This window comes from Dictyostelium purpureum (genome assembly GCF_000190715.1).
Source record: "Dictyostelium purpureum unplaced genomic scaffold DICPUscaffold_3, whole genome shotgun sequence".
In the NCBI taxonomy this organism is placed as follows: Eukaryota; Evosea; class Eumycetozoa; order Dictyosteliales; family Dictyosteliaceae; genus Dictyostelium; species Dictyostelium purpureum.
This window is the reverse complement of record NW_003519340.1, coordinates 148,844-175,793: the sequence shown is the minus strand read 5'-3', so window position 1 is coordinate 175,793 and position 26,950 is coordinate 148,844. Positions and strand designations below refer to the sequence as shown.

Here is a 26,950-nt window from a genome sequence, read left to right as displayed (position 1 = left end):
TAAAAAATAAAAAATTAAATTAAAATTAAATTGGAATAATAGATGATACGATTCTATAACCCATTTTAAAAATAGTTATAATCATTTTAAAACTACCATATTTGTTTAATTTATATAAAGATTTATTATAATAATTATTTTAAACTGTCATTATTTATTTTAATTATTTTAATTATTTGTTTTATTTATTTTATTATTTTTGGATCTTATCAAACAATATATAAAATTATAAATAACTACTATTGATATAATTCTATTTTTATGATTACTTATTATTATTTTTAAATAAAAAAAAAAATAAAAAAAAAAAAAAAATAAAAATAGAAAAAATAAAAATAAAAATAAAAATAAATAGAATAAATTAAAAAAAAAAAAAAAAAAAAGATTTTTTTTATTAATTTATTGAGATCCAAGTAAATAATTATTTTATAAACTATTTAATTATATTATTATTTTTTAATATATAATCTTTAGATTATTTTATCCTGTTTATATAAAAAATAAGAATAACAACTAAAAAGTTAAGTTTATAAAATTCAAATAATTTATATGTGAATTTATATTTTTTTTTTCTTTTTTTAAAATTTTATTAAAAAAAAAAAAAAAAAATTTTTTAAAAAAAAAAAAAAAAAAAAAAAATTTTTATAATTTTTTTTTAAATTTTTTTTTTTTTTTTGTTCTCTTCATATGGTGAAAAGGTCTTTAAAGAACAACAATAACAATAGTGAAACTAAAGTCCAAAACCTCATTTCATCAATAATACATACAGACATTTAATAATATTCTACAATTCAAGAAAAAAATAATATTCATTTATTTATATAGTGTATAGTATATATTCATATAAATTATAATATCTAGGAAATCATTTTTTTTTTTTTTTTCCTAAATTATTATAATATTTATTTGATATTTATATAATATTTATTAACATATATATTTTGTTTGTAATAATAGTAGTAATAGCAGCAACAGTTGTACAGCATTTAGCTAATAAATAATTAGGTAATAATTCAAGTTTTATAATAGAAACCACAACCCAACAGCACCATAGCACCACGACAACAATAATAAACAATACATATACATAAAAAAAATGGAAAGTTGGCAACCAAATCCAGCAGGTTTAAATCAACTTGTATTCCTTTTAAATCAATCTGTCTCACCATCAAGAGAAGTTCAAGATAAGATTAGAGAGGTATTTATATAATTACATATAGGAATATCATGATAGTGGTGATTTAATTCTCATTAAATTATTTCATTTGATTGATAAAAATATAAATAATATCATTGCTAACACCACATTTTATTTTTAGGAATTAGAAAAATTTCATTCAATTCCAGATTATAATAATTATTTAACAATTATTTTTAAGAGTGCAGAATTACAACCACACATTAGAAGTGTATCAGGTTTATTATTAAAGACAAATATTAAAACTTATTTCGAAAAAATGCCAAGAGAAGTTCAAAACTATATTAAAAGGGAGATTTTACCAGTTCTTTCAGATTCAGAAGTTTCGGTTCGTCACACTGTTGGTAATATTGTAACAAATTTAATTAAAAAGAGTAATTTTTCAGTAGGTATCACCATTCATTGGGGTTTTTCTCAAGCCATGGTTTTTTGATATTATTGTGTGTGTAAAAAAATTTTTTAAAAAAATTCGAATTTTTGAAAATTTTTTTTTTTCATAATTATTTCATCACCAATTTTCATATAATTAAACTCATTATTAACCTATTTTTTTTTTTTTTTTTAAAATGTAAATTAGGATTGGCCAGAATTATTACCAACATTATTCCAAGCATTAGATAGCCAAAATCAAGATTTAGTCGAAGGTTCACTTTATACAATTTCATTATTATGTGAAGATTCAACTAAAAAGTTAGATAGCGAGGACAGTAACAGAGCATTAAATCAATTAATTCCAAAATTGATTATGTTTTTCAGATCCACCAACCCAGATTTTAGAAAGAAAGCATTGGTTTCAATTTCATTTTTTATTGTTCAAATGCCAGGCGCTCTTTTAATCAATATGGAAGCATTTTTAAAGGGTATATTTTCAATGAGTGAAGATCCATCACCACAAGTCAGAACAAATGTTTGTAAAACTTTAGTTATTTTGGTCGAAACTAAAATAGAATTCCTTTTACCATACATTAAAGACGTAATTGAATATATGCTTCATGCTACAAAAGATAAATCTGAAGAAGTCGCTTTAGAAGCTTGCGAATTTTGGACTGCAATTTCACAAACTGAAGGTTGTAGAGATTTATTAAAAGATTATTTACCATCGTAAGTTTATTTTTATTATCTATATTATCTATAATAGTATAAAATTATCATATGTTAACAATTTTTATTTATATATATATAGTTTAATTCCAATTTTATTAAATGGTATGGTTTATTCAGAATCAGATTCTCAATTTTTAGATCATGGTGATGATGCTATGACACCAGATAGACCAGAAGATATTAAACCATTTATTTCACAAACTAAATCACATGGCAGTGGAGCACAAGGTGGTGATCAAGGTTTTGTTCAAGCTGAACAACAAAAATCAGAAGAAGATGAAGAAGATTATGATGACGACGACGAAGATTATAATGATTTTGAAGATGAAGAATGGACAATTAGAAAAAGTTCAGCTTATGCACTCGATGTTTTATCAGGTATCTTCCAAGATGCAGAATACCTTTCTGTTACATTACCATTAATCGAACAACGTATGAACGACTCAAATCCATGGCCAGTTAGAGAAAGTGCAATTTTAGCTTTAGGTGCCATCGCTGATGGTTCAAAAGAAGGTTTAGCTCCACACCTTGGAAAGGTTGTACCATATCTTGTAAATACACTTAATGATAGCAAACCATTGGTACGTAGTATTACCTGTTGGACTCTCAGTAGATACTCTTATTGGATCGCCCAAGAAGGTCGTGAGTTCCTTCATCCATTAGTTATCAATCTTTTAAACCGTATTGGTGATAATAATAAAAAAGTTCAAGAAGCAGCTTGTTCAGCATTTGCCACTCTTGAAGAAGAAGCCGATCTTTTATTATTACCATATCTCACTACAATTCTCACCACTTTTGTAAATGCTTTCAGTAAATATCAAGCCAAGAATCTTTTAATTTTATATGATGCCATCTCAACATTAGCCAAAGTGGTAGGTGGTGAATTAAATAAACCAGAATACGTCAATATATTAGTACCACCACTTTTACAAAAATTCAATTCACTCGAAGATAACAATAAGAGTCTTCTTCCATTATTAGGCTGCTTAAATCAAGTTTGCTCAGCCATTGGTATTGGTCTTCAAAATCTTATTGTTCTATTTTTCAACAGAGCCATTAAATTAATCGAAGGATCATTACAATCACAAAAACTCAACGAAGAAAACAATAAAAGAACTTTTTCCAGTGATTTTGACTTTATCGTTGCCGCTTTAGATCTCCTTCAAGGTCTCTCAGAAGGAATTGGTACATCAATTGAATCATTAATTCCAAGTTCAAATCTTCCACGTCTTTTATTGGAATGTATGAAACTTCGTGGTACTGATGTTCTTCAAAGCAGTTTTGCTTTATTGGGCGATATGGCTAAACATTGTCTCATTCACTTTAAACAATATATCCCTGAATACCTTAATATCTTATCAAATAATCTTTATCCAGAATGTTTATCAGTTTGTAATAACGCAAGTTGGGCCATTGGTGAAATTGCTCTTCGTATGCCAGAAGAAGTTAAACCATTTGTACCAAATATTCTCGATCGTCTCATTGCAAATATTAATAAAATTAATTTAAATCGTGGTGTATTAGAGAATACCGCTGTCACCCTTGGTCGTTTAGGTTTAGTTTCCGCACCAGACATTGCTCCAAATGTAGATAAGTTTATTCAATGTTGGTGTATGGCAATTCGTAGAAAAACTGATGATGTCGAAAAAGATTCTGCTTTTAGAGGTATGTGGTTAGTTATTAACAATAATCCAAATGGTGCACTTCGTCATTTAGTTTACATTTGTGATGCTGTTGCTTCCTGGGTCAATATGCAACCAGATCTCTATGAAGCTTATTTCAAATTATTAAATATGTATAAAGAAGGTATGGGTGGTGTTTGGCCACAATTTTATTCTCAATTCCCAGCCCAACTTCGTCAAATTTTAAATGAGAAATATCATTTAGATAGATAGAATAAAAAAAATAAAAAAATATAATAATAATAATAATAATAATAAATAATAATCAATCACCTCAATAATAATAATAATAATAATAAACAATAATAAATAGTAATAATATAAAAAAAAAAAAACAAAAAAAAAAATATTTATATAATAATAATAATAAATAATAAACGAATAAATTAATTAATTAATAAATTAGTTAACTATAATAATAATAATAATCACCAAAATAAAATTACTTTTTTTTTTTTTTTAAAATATTTTTATTAATTCCCGAGTCGGGAGTTTGATTTTTTATTTAAAATTTTATTTCTTTTTTTTTTTCCTGATTGTGTGCATTTGGGATGTGAAAATATTTTTATAATTTTTTTTTTTTCTTTTTTTTATTTTTTTTTAATTTTTTAATTTTTCATAATTTTTTTATTTATATTGTAATTATTACAAATAATGTCACATCAAGAATTTAGAGCAATTAATTTTGGAGCAGGACCAGGATGTATACCAGATTCAGTATTATTAGAAGCACAAAAAGAGTTGTTGAATTTTCAAGGATGTGGTAAAAGTATAATGGAGGTTTCTCATCGTGGTAAAGAATTTGAAAAAGTTATCCAAGAAACTAAATCAAATTTAATAAAAGTATTATCAATTCCAGATGATTACGATATTTTATTCCTTCAGGGTGGTGCATCATCATTATTTTCAGGTATTCCAATGAATTTATGTGAATCACCAAATGATGTTGTCGATTTCATTGTTACTGGTGCTTGGTCTAAAGGTGCATCTACAGATGGTAAATATTTTTGTAAAGTTAACAAGGTTGCAGATATGGAACCAGAGAAATTCCTCACTGTAACCGACCCATCACAATGGAAGTTTTCACCTGACTCTACCTATATTCATTATTGTGACAACGAGACTGTTCATGGTGTCGAAATGCCACCATCAACTCCAGATCATTTCCCAGAAGGCAGAATTGTAGTATGTGATATGTCTTCCAATTTCCTTTCAAAACCAGTCAATGTATCAAAGTATGATTTAATCTTTGCTGGTGCTCAAAAGAATGCTGGTATTTCTGGTATCACTATTGTTATCATTAAGAAATCTTTATTAACAAAAACTAAACCAAGTGTTCCATCTGTTTTTAATTTCTTAGTAAGTATTACACTATATTATAGTTTCTAATTTTTCACCAATAGTTTATGTTAATTTGTTTTACCCTATTACTTTAGAAAAAAAGTCAAAATAATTCACTTGATAATACTCCACCAACTTTCAAGTATGTAGTATTTCGATTATTATTATTCATATACCTTTTTCTTATCAAAATATTAATTATTTATTATTAGCATTTATATTACAGGTTTAGTATTAAAATGGATCATTAAAGAAGGTGGTTTAGAGGAAATGGAAAGACGTAGTATCGAGAAATCATCCAATTTATATAAATTTATCGATGGTTCAAATGGATTTTATAGATGTGGTATTGATGCAAAATACAGATCTAGAATGAATGTAGTTTTTAGAATTCAAGATGGTAATGAACAATTAGAAGAAAAGTTTGTTAAAGAAGCATCAAAACACAATATAACCGATATTAAAGGTCATAGATCTGTTGGTGGTTTAAGAGTTTCTTTATACAATGCCATAACTGTCGATCAAACTAAAAAATTAATTGAATTTATGACAAGTTTTATGAATGAAAATAAACAATAGATAAATAATATAAAAAAATAAAAAAATGATATAATAAAGTTTAATTAAATTTATTTACAAAAATATATATTTTATTTATTATATATTGTTTATTTATCTATATATTTTATATATAATTTATATTTATATCGATGGTTATGAAAGTGAAAGACCATTTAACAATGAATCCAAATCGTCCAAAGTTTTTGATAGATTGTTGGTATCATTTTCATCATTTTCATCATCGTCCATCTCGTATTCTTCGGTGGAGATTTGATCTTTTTCGAAATTATTTATTATTAATTGCATCTTTAGTTTATCTTCATTCGAACCGACTGCATTAATAATTGAATAAAAGCTTGACAAAATCGATTTTAGTTCTTTTATTAATTCAGAATCTTTGTAGTTACCATTGGATGAGTTTGACTTGATGTTTGAAAGCATTCTCTTTAATCTTGAGCTTGCCAAATGTAATGGTGTGTTATTATTAACATCTTTTGATAATATAGTTTGGTTTATTAAATTTGATGGCTGTTGTTGGTATTGCTGTTGTTGTTGGTGTTGCTGTTGTTCATTTTGATAGTTTAAAATGATTGATACAATTTGTGATGAACCGCTAATAGACGCTAAATGTAATGCATTGTTATTGTTTATATCTTTTAGAGTTGGATCAGCTCCGTTCGATAGTAGATATTTAACAACTTCGACTTGGTTTCTGCATACTGCCATTAACAATCCCGATCTTCCTTTATTATCAACTGCATTCACATTGAGCAATCCATTTGAAATTATATGGTGAAGTGTATTTAAATCTCCATTAGTACATGCACATGAAAATTTGTTCCATATTTCTTCCATTAATAAATTTCAAAGTTATTTAAATTATAAATTAATAAAAAAATAAAATAATAAATAAAAAACAAAAAAAAAAAAAAAAAGAAAAAAAATTAATAAAAAAATTAAATAAAAAAAATTAAATAAAAAAAAATTAAATAAAATATGGGAAACTATTTTTATTTTTTATTTATTTTTGACTTGTCATCTGATGATCATCATTTGATATCAATTAATAATAAGTTTATTAAATTATTTATTTAGATTAAAATCTATTTTAATTATTATAATCAAAATTATATTTTTTTTTTAAAATTTGGAACAGCTAATAATTATTTTTATGAAATAATTATTGCTTGTCAAAAAAAAATTTATTTTTAATTTTTTTGAGATTTTTAAAATTTTATAAATAATGAAAATTATTTTTGTTTTATTAATATTAATATTTTCATACATATAATAGAATATATAACATCTTTAAGTTTTCAAAATAATAAATAATTTATCAAATATAATAAAATGGCCACAAAAGGAGCAAAAGCAATTTTAATTGGAGGCACTGGTGCCACAGGTAAACCATTAGTAAAGGAGTTAATCAATTCACCCCATTTTTGTGAAATTACATCGTTGGTTAGAACAATTGATCCTAATGTTACAAGTGGTAGGTATTTAAATAAAGTATTCACTTCTACTTAAACATTATATTAATTTTTAAATAAATAATAGATAAATTAAAACAAGTAGTTGTTGATTTTGAAAAATTAGAAAATTATAAATCGGAATTCGAAGGTAAAGATGTTGCATTCAATGTTTTTGGAACATCTAAAAAGCAAGCTGGTAGTACTGAAAGATTTAAAGAAATTGAATATGGTTATTCAGCAAAGGTAATAACACCACCCATAATGTTTTTATTTTTTATTGTACAAAGAACTAATAAAACAAATCAATATTTACTTACTATAGTTTGCAGATTTATCCAAAGAGTCAGGTGTTCGTTCTATGCATTTATTAACATCAGGTGGATCAAACCCAAATTCATGGATGTATTATTTAAAAGTTAAAGGTGAAATTGAAGAAAAGTATAAAGAGGAAAATTTTAATTTCCTCTCAATATTTAGACCAGGATTTTTAGTAAGACATAGCGATAGATGGTCAGATTCAGTAATTGGATTCTTTTTAAAGGGATTAAAAGTTAATATACTAGCCAAAGCATTAAGAATAGAGGCTGTAAATATACCACATATATATTATTAATAGTTTATAGTTTATAGTTTATAGTTTATAGTTTACTAATTATATTATTTAATTATTATTTTAAATAGGAAAACGAAATTTTAAATATGTCAAAAAATAATCAAATTAAAGCAATTACTGGTGATGCTATTGTCGACATAGTAAAGATTTTTGATACCCAAACAAACAATTAAAAACATTAATATATTCAATAAAAATAAATTTGTAAAATACAAACCCACGCCCCATTCACCCCCGTAACTTCAAACACTTTTGTAAAAAACAAATAAATTAATTAACTTAATTTAATTAAAAACTTAATTTTTTTTCCCTTATCATTTAAATTATGTTTTTTTTTTTTTTTTTTTTTTTTTCAGTTTATAATTTAGAATATCAAAAATGACTAAAGCCACTATAGATTGGAATAATTCTGAAATTAAAAGTAATTTTCAAAAATTGGTAGATAATATTAAAAAGAATAATAAAGCTGTAAACACTGTATTCACCAGACCCCAAATCAACGATAACTCTTCAGAAATACTTAAACGTCTCTCTAAGGGTTTAAGAAAAAATGTTACCTGTGACTTTGATGCTTCTTCTGCTGATTACACATTTAAATCTTAAAATTAAATAAGGTTATACATAAATAAAAAAATTTAATCTTTTCTTTTAATGGTTTATATTTATTTCTTTTTTTTTTAAAGACAAGTTTTCAAAATATAATTTTTTTTTGAATTTGGAATAGCTGATAATTATTTTTATGAAATAATTAATGCTTGTCAATCGGTTATTTTGATGTATCTCTTACATTTTCTATTATAATTATTAAACCCAACCTCCCACATCTACTAATAAAAAAAATAAAATTTTAAAGCAAAGATCCCAAACAAGTTGGTATCCTCTCACATCCAAACATCAAAAGAAATTAAAGATATTCTTTGCCTTGTGTTCAAAAGAATATGTATATCAATTGATATACTAGTTTTAAACTTTTTTTATTTCTATCATTATTTTATAAATTTTTTTTCCGGTACTTGGGTTTGGGTAAATAGCAAAAGAGAAACTACCTGAAAACCTTTGAGATTAGCTACCTTTGTATGTTAATTGATTAGCAAGGCTATACCCAGATGCAATATTAGGGGATCCAACAATTCTTGGTGTACAACCCTCCAAATTGGTAAGTCAACAGAAATTGTTAATGATACAAGTTCATTATCATTGTAGTCATATATTTCGATTTGATTATTTTTTAATTTTTGTGTTTTTATTTTTTTATTATTTTTTTGATGATTATTAAAAATTGCAATCACTTTCCATATTTTGTAAAAAAAAGATAGTTAATAAATATTAAAAAAAATAAAATAAAAAAAAAAAAGTAATTTATTTCTTACAATGATCAATAAAAAATGCCATCAATTATTTTAAATATATTAAAGTAAAATTATTTTTTTAAAGAAATATCATATATTTAATAACCAAAAAAAAACTATATATTTGAAAAATTTCATCAATGAATTTTCAACTACTTCAATCAATGAATTTCATTTCTATTTGTAGTAAAAATTAAAATTTTATTTTTTTTTAATTTACTTTTTTTTTTAAATTTGAGAATTTTTTTTTTAATTCACATTTTAAATTTTAAATAATTTTTATTTTTTTTATTTTTTTTTATTATTTTATATATACATTATTTTATTATATAATTTAATAAACTCATTATTTTTTATTATAGCATTCAATCCATTAATAATTTTTAATAACAATAATAATTTTTTTAAAATAAAATAAAATCCTTAAACTAAATCACATTTCACATAATCACTCTTTTTAAAATGGATTATCTAACTAATGCATTTTACAAAATAAAAAATTATTTCTTGGGTGATAACAATAACAATAACAATAATAACAATAATAACAATAATAACAATAATAACAATAATAACAATAATAACAATAATGAAATCAACCCCTGCACACAACCATCTAACTTAATTAATAATTTTTCCAACAACAACAATAATATTAAAAATAACAATAATAATATTAATAATAATATTAATAATAATAACAATAATAATAATAATAATATTAATAATAATAACTTTTCACAAAACAGTCAATCCCCACAAGACCAATGTATTTATGCCCCACCACACAATCAATCACCATCTCAACCACAAAATATAACCTCAGATACACCATATCATAGATCCACTGAAGTTATACCAACTTTTCCTGCAACAGGATCACCATATACCCCATCACCAAATCAATCACCATCTCAACCTCAAAATATATCTTCAGATTCACCATATCATAGATCCACTGAAATTATACCAACTTTTCCTGCAACAATATCACCAAACACCCAATCACAAAATCAATTTTTTAATTCTTCTCCATCAAATACCCCAATTCCACCATGGTTTGCACAATCACAACCACAAAATATAACCTCAGATTATACACCATTTCATAGATCCACAGAGGTTATTCCAACCTATCCTGCAACAAGATCATCATCCAAAATTAATTCAGATAATGAGCCAGAATCAAGCAACCTTTCTACAGTTGCATCAACTGGTAATCCAATGAAAAAGAGACCATTGGAAGAAGATGATATATCAAATAAAAGTGATAGAAAAATTAACAAAAAAAAAAAACTCGATGAAGAGAGTTTAAAAAAAGATAAAGATCGTGCAAAAATGGAAAGATTAAAAAAAGAAAAAGAAAAAAAAGAAAAATTAGAAAAAACTAAAAAGGAAAAAGAAGAAAAAGAAAGATTGGAAAAGCTCCAAAAAGAAAAAGAAGAAAAAGAAGAAAAAGAGAAATTAGAAAGGGGACTATTAGAAATAAATTACCATTGTAATATTTGCATAGATCAAATAGAGACCATAAAAAAAGCAACAATTGATTGCAATCATAAATTTTGCTTTGATTGTATATTAGAATGGTCGGATCAAGCTAACACCTGTCCAACATGTAGAAAAAGATTTTATAATATAAAAGTAAGTAATTTACACATTCATATTTATTTATAAAAAATAAAACATATTAATTTATTTCAATTATTAATAATTTTCAGAGAGACAATTATGTTGAAGGTTTAGTAAACAGTGCCAATGTCCCATATAGAGTTCAAGGAGATGATAGATGGCCAAATTATTACAGTACACTCCAAGAATTAATCCATGACGCCGCTCAACTCCCACCAACTCCATACCCTTTTCCTTACAATTCTTATCCTGGTTTATATAATAATGAAGATCACCCAGGAAATGGCGATGAAGATAGCGATGAAGATGAAGAAGAAGATGATAAAGAAGATAACGAAGAAGATGACGAAGAAGATGACATGGATCTCTCAACTTAATATTGAAATTTGAAGGCGATTAAATTAATAGTTTTACATAACTCATTCAAAGTTTCTTTAAGAAATAGATGAAGACTAAACTATTAACAAAATCGTTTCATTCAGGGTTTCAATTAATTTTAAGGTAACTATAATGTTAATATTTACATAATTATTATTAAATTTGAATAATAAAAAACTAATATCTAATTTTAATACTTATTTAGTTTCAGTTCATGCATTCTTTTTCAGTTTCAATACTTTATTTATTTCATGTAATTAATCATACATTGTGGTCCATATATTCAATTAAACCAGGGTTCAGTATTTTCTTTCTAATTGTAGTTTCGAGTCATTCATCAAACGCTGGGGGTTTTTAAGGTCACTCATCTAATATTGGGGATTCAATATATTCTTTTTAAATGGGGTTTTCAAGTTACTCATCATACATTGGAGTTCAATATATTCTTTTATAATTGGGGTTATCAAGTCATCATACATTGGGTTTCAGTATATTCTTTTAAAATTGGGGTTTTCAAGTCACTCATCATATCGAGGTTCAGGATATTATTTTAAAATTGGGGATTTCAGGTCACTCATCATACATTGGGGTTCAGTATTCTTTTAAAATTGGGGTTCAGTATTCTTTTAAAATTGGGTTTTTCAAGTCATTCACCATACATTGGGGGTTCGATATATTCTATTAAATTGGGGTTCAATATATTCTTTTTATTTGGGATTTTAAGTCACTCATAGGTTCAACATATTCTTTTTAAATGTGGTTTTCGAGTTATTCATTAAACACTGGGGTTGTTTTTCAAATATTTTATCATAAATTGTGGGTTTATCAAGTTATTCAAACGCTGTGGTTTTTTCAAATAGTGTATCATACATTGGGGTTTTAATTTATTCTTTTTAATTGGGTATTTTATGTTATTTTATCAAGCATTGGGGGGTTTTCAAGTCACCCATTATTCATTGGGGTTTACTTTATTCTTATTAATTGTGGTTTTCAGGTCTTTCATCATTCATTGGGGTATTTGTACTTTAAAGGTATTTATAAAGTTAATATTTATAACTATTATTATATTTGAATATAAAAGATACTAATATTTAATTTTAAAAATTATAAGATTTAAATTCTTTTTATTTCAACTTTATATGTATATAGTGTAAATAACAAATAATAATAATAATAGATAATAATAATTATCATCAATTTTATCACATATTATTAATATATAGAATTAAAAATTCTACATCCCTAGTTAATTTTCTATTCATTATCAAAATAAAGATATTTAATTTTAAACTTTTATAATTTTTTTAATAATTTAAATTTTTATTGTTTTTTATTATTTTAAAAACCATGGTAAATTTTTTCCATCTTGTGAAATTTGGTGAATAAATTGACTTAAAGTCGCTGTTATTGTGGTTGTAATTGTATAAATTAAAAAGTCAATTATTGTAATTTATTATCATTATTATTTATTATTTCTATTATTATTATTATTTATTATTATATAAACTCTAAAGCATTTTAATATGACCTATAGTTTGAAACAAATCTCTAGGGCAATACAACCACCCTGATACCACGATTGACTCTGATACTAATTCACTACCATTCGCTCTGTAATAGTATAACTCTTGTAGAAAATGAGTTAAATACGATTCTCTGTATGTGATATGTGCAAAGTTACTGTGAGTCATATGTTTTTGAAATCTTTTCTATTTACCAAATATATTTAATCTGTACTGACGGATCCTTTTTTAAAATTTTTTTGTTGAATATATAAAAGTAATTATTATTATTATAAAAGTACATTCATTAAATGATGATAAATTTATTAAAAAAAAAAAATTTTAAAATTAATTTTTTGATTTTTTTTAATTATTTTCTAAAAATGGTACTGCACCACCATAAACATTATATTATTATAAACTAAATAAAAATAAAAATACAATAACTAAATATTTATATATTATAATGTCCTTCATTAATATATTAAAAGAAATAAAAAGATACACCAGTTTAGGTAAATAATTAGAGAGCTAACTGCTATTTCTTAACAATTGTTCTAATTAAAATAAAATACAATCACTAAATTAATTCACATAGACTATCACCATTAAATAAAGCATCCCAAAAGTGAAGCAGTTTTAAAAGAATGTTATTTAGCTTTTCAATGAACATATATATATTCCCAAACATTAGCAAAGACCCACCATCAAACCAATTGATTTATGAACAGTCTTCAAGAAAGAATATATGTTGTAAAGTATGCAACTACGATATCAAATATTAGTTTGTTTTTCAATAAAAAATTTGTAAATAACAAAATCTGAATTTAGGTAAAATCAACTCAGAAAAAGAAGACATTTATAAAAGAGAAATTGAATGAGGTTCCAAAAAGTATAAATTCAAGCTTATTTCAAAGATTATCAAAGAAAAGCTTTTTGAATATTGGTCTATTACATTAATGCTAGATTTGGGTGTTTTTAAAACAATTATGGAAATTATAATTTATATAGTAATACAAAAATGAAAAGAGATAGATTCCATTTAGTTCAATCAACAACTAACTTTACAGATGATCAAATTAAAATATATAGTAAAACAAAAATGAAAAGAGATAGATTCTATTTAGTTCAGATGATCAAATTAAAATATATTTATGATCTACATTCTCATATTCATAAAATTGATAAATTATATAAAATAAAGATATTACAAACTAAACGTAGTCTTTTCTTATTTTTTTTTTTTTTTTTTTAATTTTTATATAATTTTATAAAATAAAATAAAAAAAAATTAAATAAAAAAATTAAATAAAATATTGGAAACTATTTTTATTTTTTTTTTGATGATTATTAAAAATTACAATCACTTTCCATATTTAGTAAAAAAAAGATAATTAATAAAAATAAAATAAAATAAAATAAAATAAAATATAAAAAAGTAATTTATTTCTTTACAATGATCAACAAAAAATGCCATCAATTATTTTAAATATATAAAAGTAAAATTATTTGTTATAAAAATTTAAAGAAATACCATATATTTAACAACCAAAAAAAAACTATGTTTTTGAAAAATTTCATCAATGAATTTTCAACTAACTCCATCAATGAATTTCATTTCTATTTGTAGTAAAAATTAAATTTTTTTTTTAATTTACTTTTTTTTTTTTTAATTTAAGAATTTTTTTTAATTTACATTTTTAAATTTTAGAAAATAATTTTTTAATTTTTTTTATTTATTTTTTTTTATTTATTTTTTTTTATTATTTTATATTCATTAATATATACATTATTTATATAATTTAATCAACTCATTATTTTTTATTATTGCATTCCACCCATTAATTATTTTTAATAACAATAATAATTTTTTTGAAATAAAATAAAATCCTTACACTAAATCACATTTCACATTATCACTCTTTTTATTACAATTTAAAAAAAAATGGATTATTTAACTAATACATTTTACAGAATAAAAAATTATTTTTTCAGTGATAACAATAACAATAATAACAATAATAACAATAATAATAACAATGATGAAAGCAACACCTGCACACAACCATCTAATTTAATAATTTCCAATGATTATAACAACAACAATAATATCAATAATAATAATAATATTAACAATAATAATAATAATAATAATAATAATAATATCAATAATAATAATAATATCAATAGTATCAATAATAATAATATTAATAGTATCAATAATAATAAAATAATAATAAATTACATTTCCCAAAACAGTCAATCCCCACTTGACCAATGTATTTATGCCCCATCACACAATCAATCACCATCTCAACCACAAAATATAATATCAGAATCACCATTCCATAGATCCACTGATATTATTCCAACTTTTCCAGCAACAAGATCACCATATACCCCATCACACAATCAATCACCATCTCAACCACAAAATATAACCTCAGAATCACCATTCCATAGATCCACCGAAATCATACCAACTTTTCCTGCAACAAGATCACCATATACCCAATCACAAAATCAACTCCAATCTCAATTTTTTAATTCTTCTCAATCAAATACCCCAATTCCAACAAGATCATCATCCAAAATTAATTCAGATAAAGAGCCAGAATCAAGCAATCTTTCTACAGTTGCATCAACTGGCAATCCAATAAAAACAAGACCATTGGAAGAAGATGATATATCAAATGAAAGTGATAGAAAAATTAACAAAAAAAAAAAACTCGATGAAGAGAGTTTAAAAAAAGATAAAGATCGTGCTAAAATGGAAAAATTAAAAAAAGAAAAAGAAGAAAAAGAAAAATTAGAAAAAATTCAAAAGGAAAAAGAAGAAAAAGAAAGATTGGAAAAGCTCCAAAAAGAAAAAGAAGAAAAAGAAAAAGAGGAAAAAGAGAAATTAGAAAGGGGACTATTGGAAATAGATTACCATTGTAATATTTGCATAGATCAAATAGAGACCATAAAAAAAGCAACAATTGATTGCAATCATAAATTTTGCTTTGATTGTATATTAGAATGGTCGGATCAAGCTAACACCTGTCCAACATGTAGAAAAAGATTTTATAATATAAAAGTAAGTAATTTACACATTCATATTTATTTATAAAAAATAAAACATATTAATTTATTTCAATTATTAATAATTTTCAGAGAGACAATTATGTTGAAGGTTTAGTAAACAGTGCCAATGTCCCATATAGAGTTCAAGGAGATGATAGATGGCCAAATTATTACAGTACACTCCAAGAATTAATCCATGAAGCCGCTCAACTCCCACCAATTCCATACCCTTTTCCTTACAATTCTTATCCTGGTTTATATAATAATGAAGATCACCCAGGAAATGGCGATGAAGATGGGGGTGAAGATGACGAATTTGTTGATACTATGGATCTCTAGATTTAATATTGAAATTTGATGGCGATTAAATTAATAGTTTACATAACTCATTCAATGTTTCTTTTAAGAAATAGGTGAGGACTAACTATTAACAAAATCGTTTGATTCAGTGTTTCAATTAATTTTAAGGTAACTATAATTTTAATATTTACATAATTATTATTAAATTTGAATAATAAAAAACTAATATCTAATTTTAATACTTATTTAGTTTAATTTCATTCATTCTTTTTCAGTTTCAATACGTTATTTCAAGTAATTAATCATACATTGTGGTCCATATATTCAATTAAATCAGGGTTCAGTATATTCTTTCTAATTGTAGTTTTGGGTTATACATCAAACACTGGGGGTTTTTTAGGTCACTCATCAAATATTGGGGGTTCAAATATATTCTTTTTAAATGGGGTTTTCAAGTTACTCATCATACATTGGAGTTCAATATATTCTTCTAAAATTGGGTTTTTCAGGTCACTCATCATACATTGGGGTCAGTATTCTTTTAAAATTGGGGTTTTCATGTCACTCATCATATATCGAGGTTTAGGATATTCTTTTAAAATTGTGGATTTCAGGTCACTCATCATACATTGGGGTTCAGTATTCTTTTAAAATTGGGGTTTCAAGTCATTTTAAATGTGGTTTTCGAGTCATTCATTAAACATTGGGGTTGTTTTTCATCATACATTGTGGGTTTATCAAGTTATTCAAACGCTGGGGTTTTTTCAAATAATTCATCATACATTAGGGGTTTAGTTTATTCTTTATCAAGCATCGGGGTTTTTTCAAGTCATCCATTATTCATTTGGGGTTTACTTTATTCTTATTTATTGTGGTTTTCAGGTCTTTCATCATTCATTGGGGTATTTGTACTTTTAAAGGTATTTATAAAGTTAATATTTATATAATTATTATTATATTTGAATACAAAAGTAACTAATATTTAATTTTAAAATTTATTAAGATTTAAATTCTTTCTATTTCAACACATAATAATACATAAATAATATTAATAAAAACGAAAATGATAATAATGAAAATAAAAATGATAATAATAAATGATAATAATAATAAATTTTATTCATCATCCAGTGACATATTTAATAATATAAATATTAGTATAAATAATAATCAACTTTATAGTGTAAATAAAAATAAAAATGGATAATAATAATTATTATCAATTTTATCACTTATTATTAATATAGAATTAAAAATTCTCCATCCCTAGTTAATTTTCTATTCATTATCAAAATAAAGATATCTTTAATTTTAAGCTTTTTAAATTTTTTAAAAATTTAAATTTTTTTTTTTTTTTATTATTTAAAAACCATAGTAAATTTTTTCCATCTTGTGAAATTTGGTGAATAAATTGACTTAAAGTCGCTGTTATTGTGGTTGTAATTGTATAAAATATATATTTAAAACTCTAAAGCATTTTTATATGACTTATAGTTTGAAACTAATCTCTAGTGCAATACTACCACCCTGATACCACGATTGACTCTGATACTAATCCACTACCACTGCTACTGTAATAGTATAAAGTACATTCAAAAAATGATGATAAATTAAAAAAAAAAAAAAATAAAATAAAATAAAATATTTTTTGATCATTTGAAAATAAATTACCCAACCAAAAACCCAATTTCAAAAAATTATTTTTAAAATTTATTTTAAATATTTAAAAATAAAATAAAACAAAATAAATTAAAAAAATAAAAAAAAAAAAAATCTTTTTTTAAAAAAAATTATCATGGAAACACTTATAAATAATAATAATAAACGATTTGTTCATAATAAAAAAGATTGGATTATATATAAAGACAACCCTCTAGGTAAAGGCAATTTAAGTCAAGGTGTATTTAAAGCAAAGAAATTGGATGGCATTATTAATGGAGTAAAATTAAATAATATTAATAATGAATGTGTTGTAAAAATACTCAACAATACCCATATTAAAAGTGTTAGTATAAAAATTTATTTTTTCTTTATTTTTTTATAATAAAATTATTAATTAATACCATTTTTAATAATTTTATATTAGGCATCTAGGGAAATTAAATCAATAGAAAGGTTTTTAAAACTTGAAGAGCATAAAACAATTATTAAGTTCTATGGGTATGGGTTTTCAGAAGATAAGAGTAATTTATATATTTATATGGAGTATTTAGAGGGTTATTATTCAATTAAGGAATTATTAGAGAAAAGAAAAGAAGGTTTTCCAGATTATGAGATTATTTATATAACAAAAGGGGTAGTGGATGCGTTAGAATTCTTACATGATAAAAAGATTATCCACAAGGATATAAAATCTGATAACATACTTTATAATCCAAGCAATGGTGGGATCAAGTTAATTGATTTTGGTACATCGAAAGATATTGACGAAGTTTCATTACAATTTAATGGTAGAATAGGTACCGTAACCCATATGCCACCAGAAACTGAGCCTTTAAACATTTACTACAGTTCATCAAATACCAAATCAGATATTTGGAGTCTGGGTATCACTCTAATTGAAATGGCTGGTGGGGACATCACAAATAATAATACCGAACTATTCAAACCATTTATACCAGATCGATCTCCTAGATTTGAAGATTTTGTAGAATCTTGTTTGACCTTAGACCCTTATGCAAGATTGGGTGCAGTAGATTTAAAAAATCTAGATTTTTTGGTAATATATTATATATAGGAAATTGAATATCTAGATAAAAATAGTTTTATTAATTTATACTAAATATTCTATAGTTAATAAATGTACAAGTATCTCAACAACTATCTGGACCCTATCCAAATGAAAAAAAATCACTCAAATCATCTTCCTATACTTCAGAAACGATTAAGCCACTTTCTGTAATTCCTGAATCAAAAGAATATCTTTCAATTTCTTCATTAGACTATATGGTTTCTCTAGGATCACTATCTGAATCAGTAACATATCTGGTATTACAAACATTTAATCAGCACATCACACTTGATTTAATCCCAGCTTCTGTAAAATATCTCGAATTACCTTCTTTTAACCAAATAATTACACCTTATTCAATTTCTGATTCATTAGAGGTACTCAACTTGTCAGTATTTAACCAACAATTGGAGCCCAATTCAATTCCAGAATTTTTATCTAATCTTATACTTCCCTCATATAATCAAGCAATAATACCTTATTCAATTCCAGAATCAGTAACTGAACTCACATTACCATCATTTAACCAGGTTATAACCCATCATTCAATTCCTTCAACAGTAACAGACCTTACATTGTCTATCCAAGCAACAATGCCTGATTTAGTTCCTGAATCTATTACCAAACTCACATTACCATCTTTTAATCAAGTTATTGAAGCTGGATCAATACCAAAACCCATAGAGCATCTAGTATTGCCATTATTTAACCAACCAATCACGCCAAATTCAATACCTAATTCAATAAGATATCTAAATCTAGATTCATATAACTATCCAATTAATATTCATTCAATTCCCAAATCAGTAATAGAGTTATCGTTAAAAGCTTTTAATTATCCTATAACACAAGGCTCTATCCCCGAATCAGTAACAAAACTTTCATTATCATCTTTTAATCAAGAAATTACACCTCATTCCATTCCTTCATCAGTTGAACATCTAATATTGTCATCTTTTAATCAACAAATTACACCAGAGTTAATTTCTTCATCAGTCGTATTTCTAGAGTTATCTTCATTTAACCAACCGATAATCCCCTGTTCTATTCCTCCATCCGTAATAGATCTCTGTTTACCATCATTCAATTATCCAATAACTGAAGAGTCATTTCCAAAATCTGTAGCATTTCTCACACTTTCATCTTTTGATCAAGAGATAACACCCTATTCAATACCATCATCAGTGGAGTATCTTGAAATAAAATCGTTTAATCCAAATTCAAAACCATATTCAATTTCTAATTTAGCACCAGATATCTATTCTGAGACATTTGAAACTGATTCTGACCAAGGATATAAAACCTCACTCACAATACCATCATTTGATGAAGATATTACACCAGAAACAATTCCATCAACTATAGAAGAGCTCACACTGGTCTCATTTCATCAAGAAGTTACCCTTTCACTTCCAGGTTCAATTAAATATCTCACATTGGGATTATTTGATCAAGTTATAAAACCTCATACCATACCAGGCACTATAGAATATCTTGTATTGCCATCATTTAATCAAAAAATCTCACCACACTCTTTTCCTTCATCAATTTTAACACTTATATTGCCATCATTTAATCAAATTATTTCACCCAAATCAATCCCCAACTCAGTAAATCGTCTCGAGTTACAATCATTTAACCAACCAATAGAGCCCAATTCATTTCCTGATACATTAATAGAATTAGAATTACAATCATTTAACCAATGTATAGAGCCTTTCGTCTTACCAAAATCATTAGAAAAGTTAATATTAAAAACATTCGATAAACCAATTAAACCTTATTCAATACCTTCATTAGTATCAGAGCTCCATTTATCATCTTTTAATCAAGAAATTTTACCGCAAACTTTTCCTGAATCTATCTTATATCTCACATTACCATCATTTAATCAAATAATATTACCAAAAAGCATACCAGAGAAACTTATACACCTCGTTCTACCATCATTTAATAAAGAAATTTTACCTGAATCAATACATAGCTGTGCAGAATATCTCGAGTTCCCATCTTTTAATCAAAAAATTAAACCAAACTCAATTCCTCCATCTGTTATAGAGCTCACTTTATCATCGTTCAATCACCCAATTGTTCCATATTCCATATCTTCATCAATAGTATTTCTAGAGCTATCAATGTTTAATCAAACTATAAAGCCACACTCATTACCTTTATCTCTAAAATCCCTCATACTGCCATCATTTAATAAACTACTTGAACCAAACTCACTACCAGAATCAGTTACATTTATCATTTTTGAATCATTTAACCAACCATTCGAAGCCGATTCATTCCCATCATCACTAAAATATCTTAAAATTCCATCATTCAACCAGGATATAAAGGATAGTTCTATTCCAGAAGCAGTATCAACATTATTTCTAGGTGAATCATTTGAATTTAATAATTATGGAAATGATCTTTCAGACTCAATTACCAATTTAACATGTAGCTATAATTTCGAATCACAGTTAAGAGTTAATAATAATATTCCAAAAAAAGTTCAAGTTTTAACATTAAACAACTATAATCACCCAATCAAAAATCAAATTTTTCCAGAAACAGTTCATACATTAACACTGGGTTCAAATTTTATAGACTTTGAATCATTATCTAATATTTCATCAAATGTAGCAAAACTTACATTTGGTATTAAAAATTACATATTAACAAAAGAAGATAGAAATCACATCCCCAAAACAGTCACAGATTTAACAATATTAAAAAATGAAGAAACAATTCCAGCTTATATTCAAGAGGATTCAGATTTATCATGTAATATTACCTCAATACATCCTCTTATAAGAGAATTTGAAAATGAAAAGAGATTTTTTTCAAAATAATTCTGGACCAAAAATATTTTCCTAAACATTACCAAAATATAACCTAAGTGAATTTATTTCATATAAATGATTAATAAATAAATATTTTAGAAAAAATAAAGAATTTTTTTTTTAGAAATTTTTTTAAAAATAATTTAATTTTTTTAAAAATTTTGTGTTTATTAAAAAAAAACTAATAAACCAGTAATAATTTTATAAAAAAAACCTCAAAGTTTAAAATATCATTATAAATAACCCATCTGTTCTTTATTTTTTAAATTATATAATCAAAATGAATAAATACATAAAAGTAAATATTAAAGATTATAGCATTAAAGCAGGTGATAAATCAAACTTACATCCATTCGAAACTGAAGGTGTTAATGGTGTTACATTTTTGGTCGAAAACAAAAAAATCGAAAATGTTAGAAGTACTGACCCATTTTCAATGGGTGATATTATTAAAAGAGAAGAATATGTAAAAAACAGGTCAACAATAACCAAAGAAAAGAAAGTTATTGAAAAAGATTATACCATTTTACAATCAACACTTAACATTACATCATCAAATAACAAGATCAATACCAATAACAACGGTTTTATAACCTCAGCAATAATGTCATACTCTACTCATCATCATTTAGTAATACGTCCAGAGGATGTTTGGTTTCAAATTATAAATCAATTTTCAATATATGTTAACAAGTACTCGAATGAACTCTCAAGTAAGTTTGTAGATTTCAAACAAAAGAAAGATTTGGTTGTTATAACAAAAAATCCTATTTTAAATGCACCTTATGATGAAATGGTTTTGGAAATGGCAAATCAAATTGAAAAAAATATAATAGATCCATCATTAAAGAATTGGTTAATTCCAAATTTTACAACAACTACACCTGTGGATAAAGTAGTATTTTCTGTAGCATTAATGGCTACAATGAAGAACTATTTCAATTATATATTCGAAACCGAGTGTGGAATTCCAAAGGTAACTCTTTTAGGTACATTAAATGATTGGATCCAATTAAAAGAAAGAGTATCATTATTAAAAAATTTTGAAGTAAATAAATCATGTGTAAAAAAGAAAATGGGTGAATGGGTAGAGGAATTGAACCCAATTATGGATAAGTTTATTGAAACAATTAGTGGGAACCCAGATAAAAAATGTTGGAATACAATAGTAAGAATAGATGAAGAAAGTGGAGGCAGTTATATCTCTGGATGGATAACCGTAAGTTTTAAATAATTTAATAATTATAAAATTATAATATTAATTTAATAATTTGATAGAAATTTTGCTTGTTTGATAAAGATAATGAATGGATTAAGAGATATATAGATTATGGAGGTATAGATCCAACTGCTATTTCTACTAAAATCGATTACGACTCAATCGGTAAAGGTTTTTTATCAGTTCCTATTATTTTAAAGGAAGGTTCATCAGAGTATAAAAGTGAAATGTATGCTGGCCACCTTTCAGCATCAGTAAAAGATAAAACTATTGTTATACCATCACTCGATTGGTGTTTAGTATTAAAAGATTAAATTTTAAATGTTACTATTAAAAAATAAATATTTTTTGATTTGTTTTTGTTAAAATTTTTTTGTTTTTTATTTTTTATTTATTTATACCTAACTGTATTTTGAGATATATTCTCTAGTTTTTCAAAACCAAACAATCTTAAATTTTAAGTGTAGAAAAATATTTATAGGGATTAAAAGCAGTTAAATTATTTAATAAAAAAAAAAAAAAAAACCAAAATACTTTTTTAATAAATTATCTTCTTTTATTTATAATTATTAAATTAAATATAAATGATTTTAATTTTTTTTAATATCAGTAAATAATATTCAATTCCCCCCCCCCAACAATATTTCCCCAAAAAAAAAATTAATTGTGGAAAGTAAAATCACTTGGGAAGAAGCATATAATGTCTTCAAAAAAGAATCAAAAATCGATTATTCTAGTTGTGAAAGTATTACCAATATTCTCTTCAAAGTAGTGGATATAGATAATGACAGAGTAATCACCATAGATGATTTAAGAGCTGTAAGTTTTTTAATTTTTTTTTATTCGTGTATAAATAAATATTTTACTGATCTTTTATTTATATATCATTAGTATGAAGAACGAGAAAAAACTATTTTCGTAATGCACTAAATCAAAGATTGTTATTCATTGGTTGCTAAATAATTAATGGGCTAAAAAAAGTAATAAAATAAAAAATACCATTGTATTAATTAATATAAAAAAAAAAATTTCTTATTTTTATTTTCAATATTATTTAAATATTTAAAATTTTTTTTATTAGGTTTAAAAGTTTCAATTTTATTTTTTTTTATAATAAATTATGAATCCTTTTTATAGATTTTTACTAAGAAAATTACAAGCATATTATTATTACATCATCAAAATCTTTTTTTATTAATAAAAAAAAAAGATATTTTTATAAAATAAAAATCTAATTTTTTATAATTTTTTTTTTCCTCAATCAAAAAAAATAAATTTTTTTTTTTATAATTTTAACTAAAATAAATATAAAATAAAATAAAATAAAATAATAAATAATAAAAATAATGAAATTTATAATATCTATAATTTATTTGAGTATTTTTTTAAATATAGCTTTTTCATCATCAATACACAATTATGTCAAAACTGAAGTGTATCAATTAGAAGATAACGAATGCTTGGGGGATGTAGTTGTCACACAATATAGAGTATCTGGATCATGTGATACTACTGGATATCGTACACTTTCATGCTCTTTAGGGTCAAATACTATTACAATAGATTCATATGATGGAACAGGTTGCACAGGTAATTATAGTACTTCAACAGTTGATATCAACTCATGTCTTGTCAATGGAAAAAATTACAAATATTCATGCTCTGCCGATTATGAAATGGGTACAAATTCATTGGTTTCATTTTTAACAAATGGTTCTTGTCCAAATAGCAATCCCGATTGGAAGAGTGATATTGTTCAAATTAGCTATTACAATTTAAACACATGTATACAATCTGTATTAGGTTCAACTGAAACAACCGATTGCAACTCAAATAGTTTCACCGAATCTCTTTATTTATCCAGTGAAAAATGCACAACTAGTGTTTGGTCTCATAGCGTACCTTTCCCAGAGTGTAAAGAATTCCAAGGAACACCATCTGTTATGTATTGTAATAAATAAAACAAAACTTTAGTGTTCATATTTTTTAATATTAGGAAATAAAATTAAAAAAATTAAATGAAAGTATTTTTTTTTTTTTTTTTTTGGGTCTTTATATGAATTTATCAAAGACTGGGGTTTTTTTTTATCAAAAGGGTTAATCTTTTTAATTAAAAAAAAAGATGGTATTTAATTTATTTATAATCGTAGTTCCCAATGATCATTATGAGGAAATATTATTTGGTAGATTAATTTTTTGACTATGCTATATAATGATTCTAATTGCTGATTGTTCACATTATCAGTGGTTAGCTTTGCTATATGGTTGAATCTTTGGGGTATGGTGATACTTATCCTCTAACTTGTTGAATTCTTCAATAAACTTGAAATCTGGTGAAATCAAGAAAAAAAGTAATAGATTTCCAGACAGTGTATACTTGGTCTTTACATAATACTTTATTTTTGATCTCCAATATTCTCTGTTCTCTTTTTATGATATTATTGTTATTAATATTCACATTTATTAGGCCAGTTAATCTTAAAATTGACTCGGTTTGTGATGGTACAACATCAAACAATGCTAAAATACAATTTCAAATTATGATTGAGAGTGGCATGGACTGTTAAAACGAATCTCTACAAAATAACCACCTTAATATATATTACCGGTATACAAATTGGATGGATTTATTGCAATATTTCTTTCGGTAATATCAATTGTACCACGAGCTAAAAAAAATCATTTTTTAATACCATTTAAACTATCTGTAATTTCCAATTCATACAATATTTTATTTTCATTTTGTGATTCTACTATCTTTAAATCTGAAACTAGTGGTCCAATAAAATCAATATCTAAAAATAAAATGAAAAATTAATTAATATTTATATTATTTTGTAAATAAATAGGTATATTATGATATAAATGTGTATAAACTTACTTTTTGATTCAGCAACTCTTAATTGAAGGTAATGCAAAATTTTTGTGGTAACTATTACTTTCCAAAGAATCTAATTAATAAACGGTATCCTTCTTTTAATTTGCTCTATTATCAGGATATATGAATGTTATTTTATTTTTTTTAGCAATTGGATAATTCTCTGGTGTGTAATAAATTTTTATTTTAAATCATCATGATATTCTTTAAACCTGTTTCATAGTTAAAAACTAATGAATGACATTACAATATTGTTGTTTTATTTTTATTTTTATTTAGATTATAATAAAATAATGTTTATGGTGGCACAGAATTATTTTTAGAAAATAATGTTTATGGTGATGCAGAATTATTTTAAGAAAAATAAAAAATTAAAAAAAAAATAAAAAAATTAATTTATTTGAATTTTTTTTTTTTTATTTTTATTAAATTTATCATCATTTATTGAATTTACTTTTATAATAATAATTACTTTTATATTCTACCAAAAATTTTAAATGAAGGATCAGTCAATATAGGTTTCCTAATTAAAAGAAAAATGCATTTCATTAGAAAAATAATTATTTAAAAAAGAAGAGTATTGAATTAAATTCTTTGGTCAGTGCCAGTAATAATGCCTTTGGTGGTTGTATTAAATCTGCAGTTCTACCAACTTTCACTTACCAAACCATCTTCTAGAGTACAGAACTAATTAACTCAGTAAACCAAAATAAAAAAATTAAATTAGATACCATAATAGTAATAATAAAAATAATAATAATAGTGATATTTTAGATACAATATGTTCCAATTAATATTCTCAATTAGATTATTTGAATATAATTATATTTGACATCAAATAGTTTTAGATCAAATTTATTTGCCTTGAGCAATTAGAAATATTTAATATCTGGGGATTTAATAAATTTTTTAAATTTTTAACATCCAGATTCTCTCCTTACTGGTATTTAAAGTAATGCGTTTCAATATCTAGCAAATATGTTTCCGATGAAGCCAAAATCAACAGTAGACAATTGGTTTCAAAAATTATTAATCAAGGGATGGTTCGACCCAGCTGTTTCTCGAGGAAAAATCAAAGCTAATGAAAAAGTCC

The 26,950-nt window shown here is 24.4% G+C and overlaps 11 protein-coding genes across 11 annotated transcripts; 9 read left to right on the top strand and 2 right to left on the bottom strand.

The window, feature by feature from the left end:
• Positions 1–657: 657 nt before the first annotated feature.
• On the top strand, positions 658–4,306 carry DICPUDRAFT_44597 (uncharacterized protein). Its single transcript, XM_003283096.1, has 5 exons — positions 658–826; positions 958–1,198; positions 1,320–1,583; positions 1,776–2,299; positions 2,382–4,306. The coding sequence occupies exons 2-5, from the start codon at positions 1,097–1,099 to the stop codon at positions 4,195–4,197; spliced, it is 2,706 nt and encodes a 901-aa protein (XP_003283144.1). The 5' UTR covers positions 658–826; positions 958–1,096; the 3' UTR covers positions 4,198–4,306.
• Positions 4,307–4,638: 332 nt separating this feature from the next.
• On the top strand, positions 4,639–5,904 carry DICPUDRAFT_146760 (phosphoserine transaminase; the record flags this gene model as incomplete). Its single annotated transcript, XM_003283095.1, has 3 exons — positions 4,639–5,343; positions 5,421–5,467; positions 5,538–5,904. The coding sequence occupies 3 exons, from the start codon at positions 4,639–4,641 to the stop codon at positions 5,902–5,904; spliced, it is 1,119 nt and encodes a 372-aa protein (XP_003283143.1).
• A 135-nt stretch (positions 5,905–6,039) lies between these two features.
• On the bottom strand, positions 6,040–6,741 carry DICPUDRAFT_74112 (uncharacterized protein; the record flags this gene model as incomplete). The annotated part of the gene is made up of 1 exon (XM_003283046.1): positions 6,040–6,741. The coding sequence occupies one exon, from the start codon at positions 6,739–6,741 to the stop codon at positions 6,040–6,042; it is 702 nt and encodes a 233-aa protein (XP_003283094.1).
• Positions 6,742–7,236: 495 nt separating this feature from the next.
• Positions 7,237–8,144, top strand: DICPUDRAFT_74111 (uncharacterized protein; the record flags this gene model as incomplete). Its single annotated transcript, XM_003283094.1, has 4 exons — positions 7,237–7,378; positions 7,444–7,601; positions 7,681–7,944; positions 8,040–8,144. 4 exons carry the CDS (start codon positions 7,237–7,239, stop codon positions 8,142–8,144), a joined length of 669 nt encoding a protein of 222 aa, XP_003283142.1.
• Positions 8,145–8,349: 205 nt separating this feature from the next.
• Positions 8,350–8,574, top strand: DICPUDRAFT_146757 (uncharacterized protein; the record flags this gene model as incomplete). The annotated part of the gene is made up of 1 exon (XM_003283093.1): positions 8,350–8,574. The coding sequence occupies one exon, from the start codon at positions 8,350–8,352 to the stop codon at positions 8,572–8,574; it is 225 nt and encodes a 74-aa protein (XP_003283141.1).
• A 1,208-nt stretch (positions 8,575–9,782) lies between these two features.
• Positions 9,783–11,326, top strand: DICPUDRAFT_74110 (uncharacterized protein; the record flags this gene model as incomplete). Its single annotated transcript, XM_003283092.1, has 2 exons — positions 9,783–10,961; positions 11,039–11,326. The coding sequence occupies 2 exons, from the start codon at positions 9,783–9,785 to the stop codon at positions 11,324–11,326; spliced, it is 1,467 nt and encodes a 488-aa protein (XP_003283140.1).
• Positions 11,327–12,835: 1,509 nt separating this feature from the next.
• Positions 12,836–13,018, bottom strand: DICPUDRAFT_146755 (uncharacterized protein; the record flags this gene model as incomplete). Its single annotated transcript, XM_003283045.1, has 1 exon — positions 12,836–13,018. The coding sequence occupies one exon, from the start codon at positions 13,016–13,018 to the stop codon at positions 12,836–12,838; it is 183 nt and encodes a 60-aa protein (XP_003283093.1).
• Positions 13,019–14,774: 1,756 nt separating this feature from the next.
• Positions 14,775–16,234, top strand: DICPUDRAFT_74109 (uncharacterized protein; the record flags this gene model as incomplete). The annotated part of the gene is made up of 2 exons (XM_003283091.1): positions 14,775–15,908; positions 15,986–16,234. The coding sequence occupies 2 exons, from the start codon at positions 14,775–14,777 to the stop codon at positions 16,232–16,234; spliced, it is 1,383 nt and encodes a 460-aa protein (XP_003283139.1).
• A 1,756-nt stretch (positions 16,235–17,990) lies between these two features.
• Positions 17,991–21,769, top strand: DICPUDRAFT_146753 (uncharacterized protein; the record flags this gene model as incomplete). Its single annotated transcript, XM_003283090.1, has 3 exons — positions 17,991–18,200; positions 18,282–18,887; positions 18,989–21,769. The coding sequence occupies 3 exons, from the start codon at positions 17,991–17,993 to the stop codon at positions 21,767–21,769; spliced, it is 3,597 nt and encodes a 1,198-aa protein (XP_003283138.1).
• A 568-nt stretch (positions 21,770–22,337) lies between these two features.
• DICPUDRAFT_18684 (uncharacterized protein) lies at positions 22,338–23,287 on the top strand (the record flags this gene model as incomplete). The annotated part of the gene is made up of 2 exons (XM_003283089.1): positions 22,338–22,979; positions 23,039–23,287. Coding segments are annotated over 2 exons (891 nt in total), but the record flags the coding sequence as incomplete, so codon positions are not given.
• A 1,038-nt stretch (positions 23,288–24,325) lies between these two features.
• Positions 24,326–24,940, top strand: DICPUDRAFT_25203 (uncharacterized protein; the record flags this gene model as incomplete). The annotated part of the gene is made up of 1 exon (XM_003283088.1): positions 24,326–24,940. One exon carries the CDS (start codon positions 24,326–24,328, stop codon positions 24,938–24,940), a length of 615 nt encoding a protein of 204 aa, XP_003283136.1.
• Positions 24,941–26,950: the final 2,010 nt, after the last annotated feature.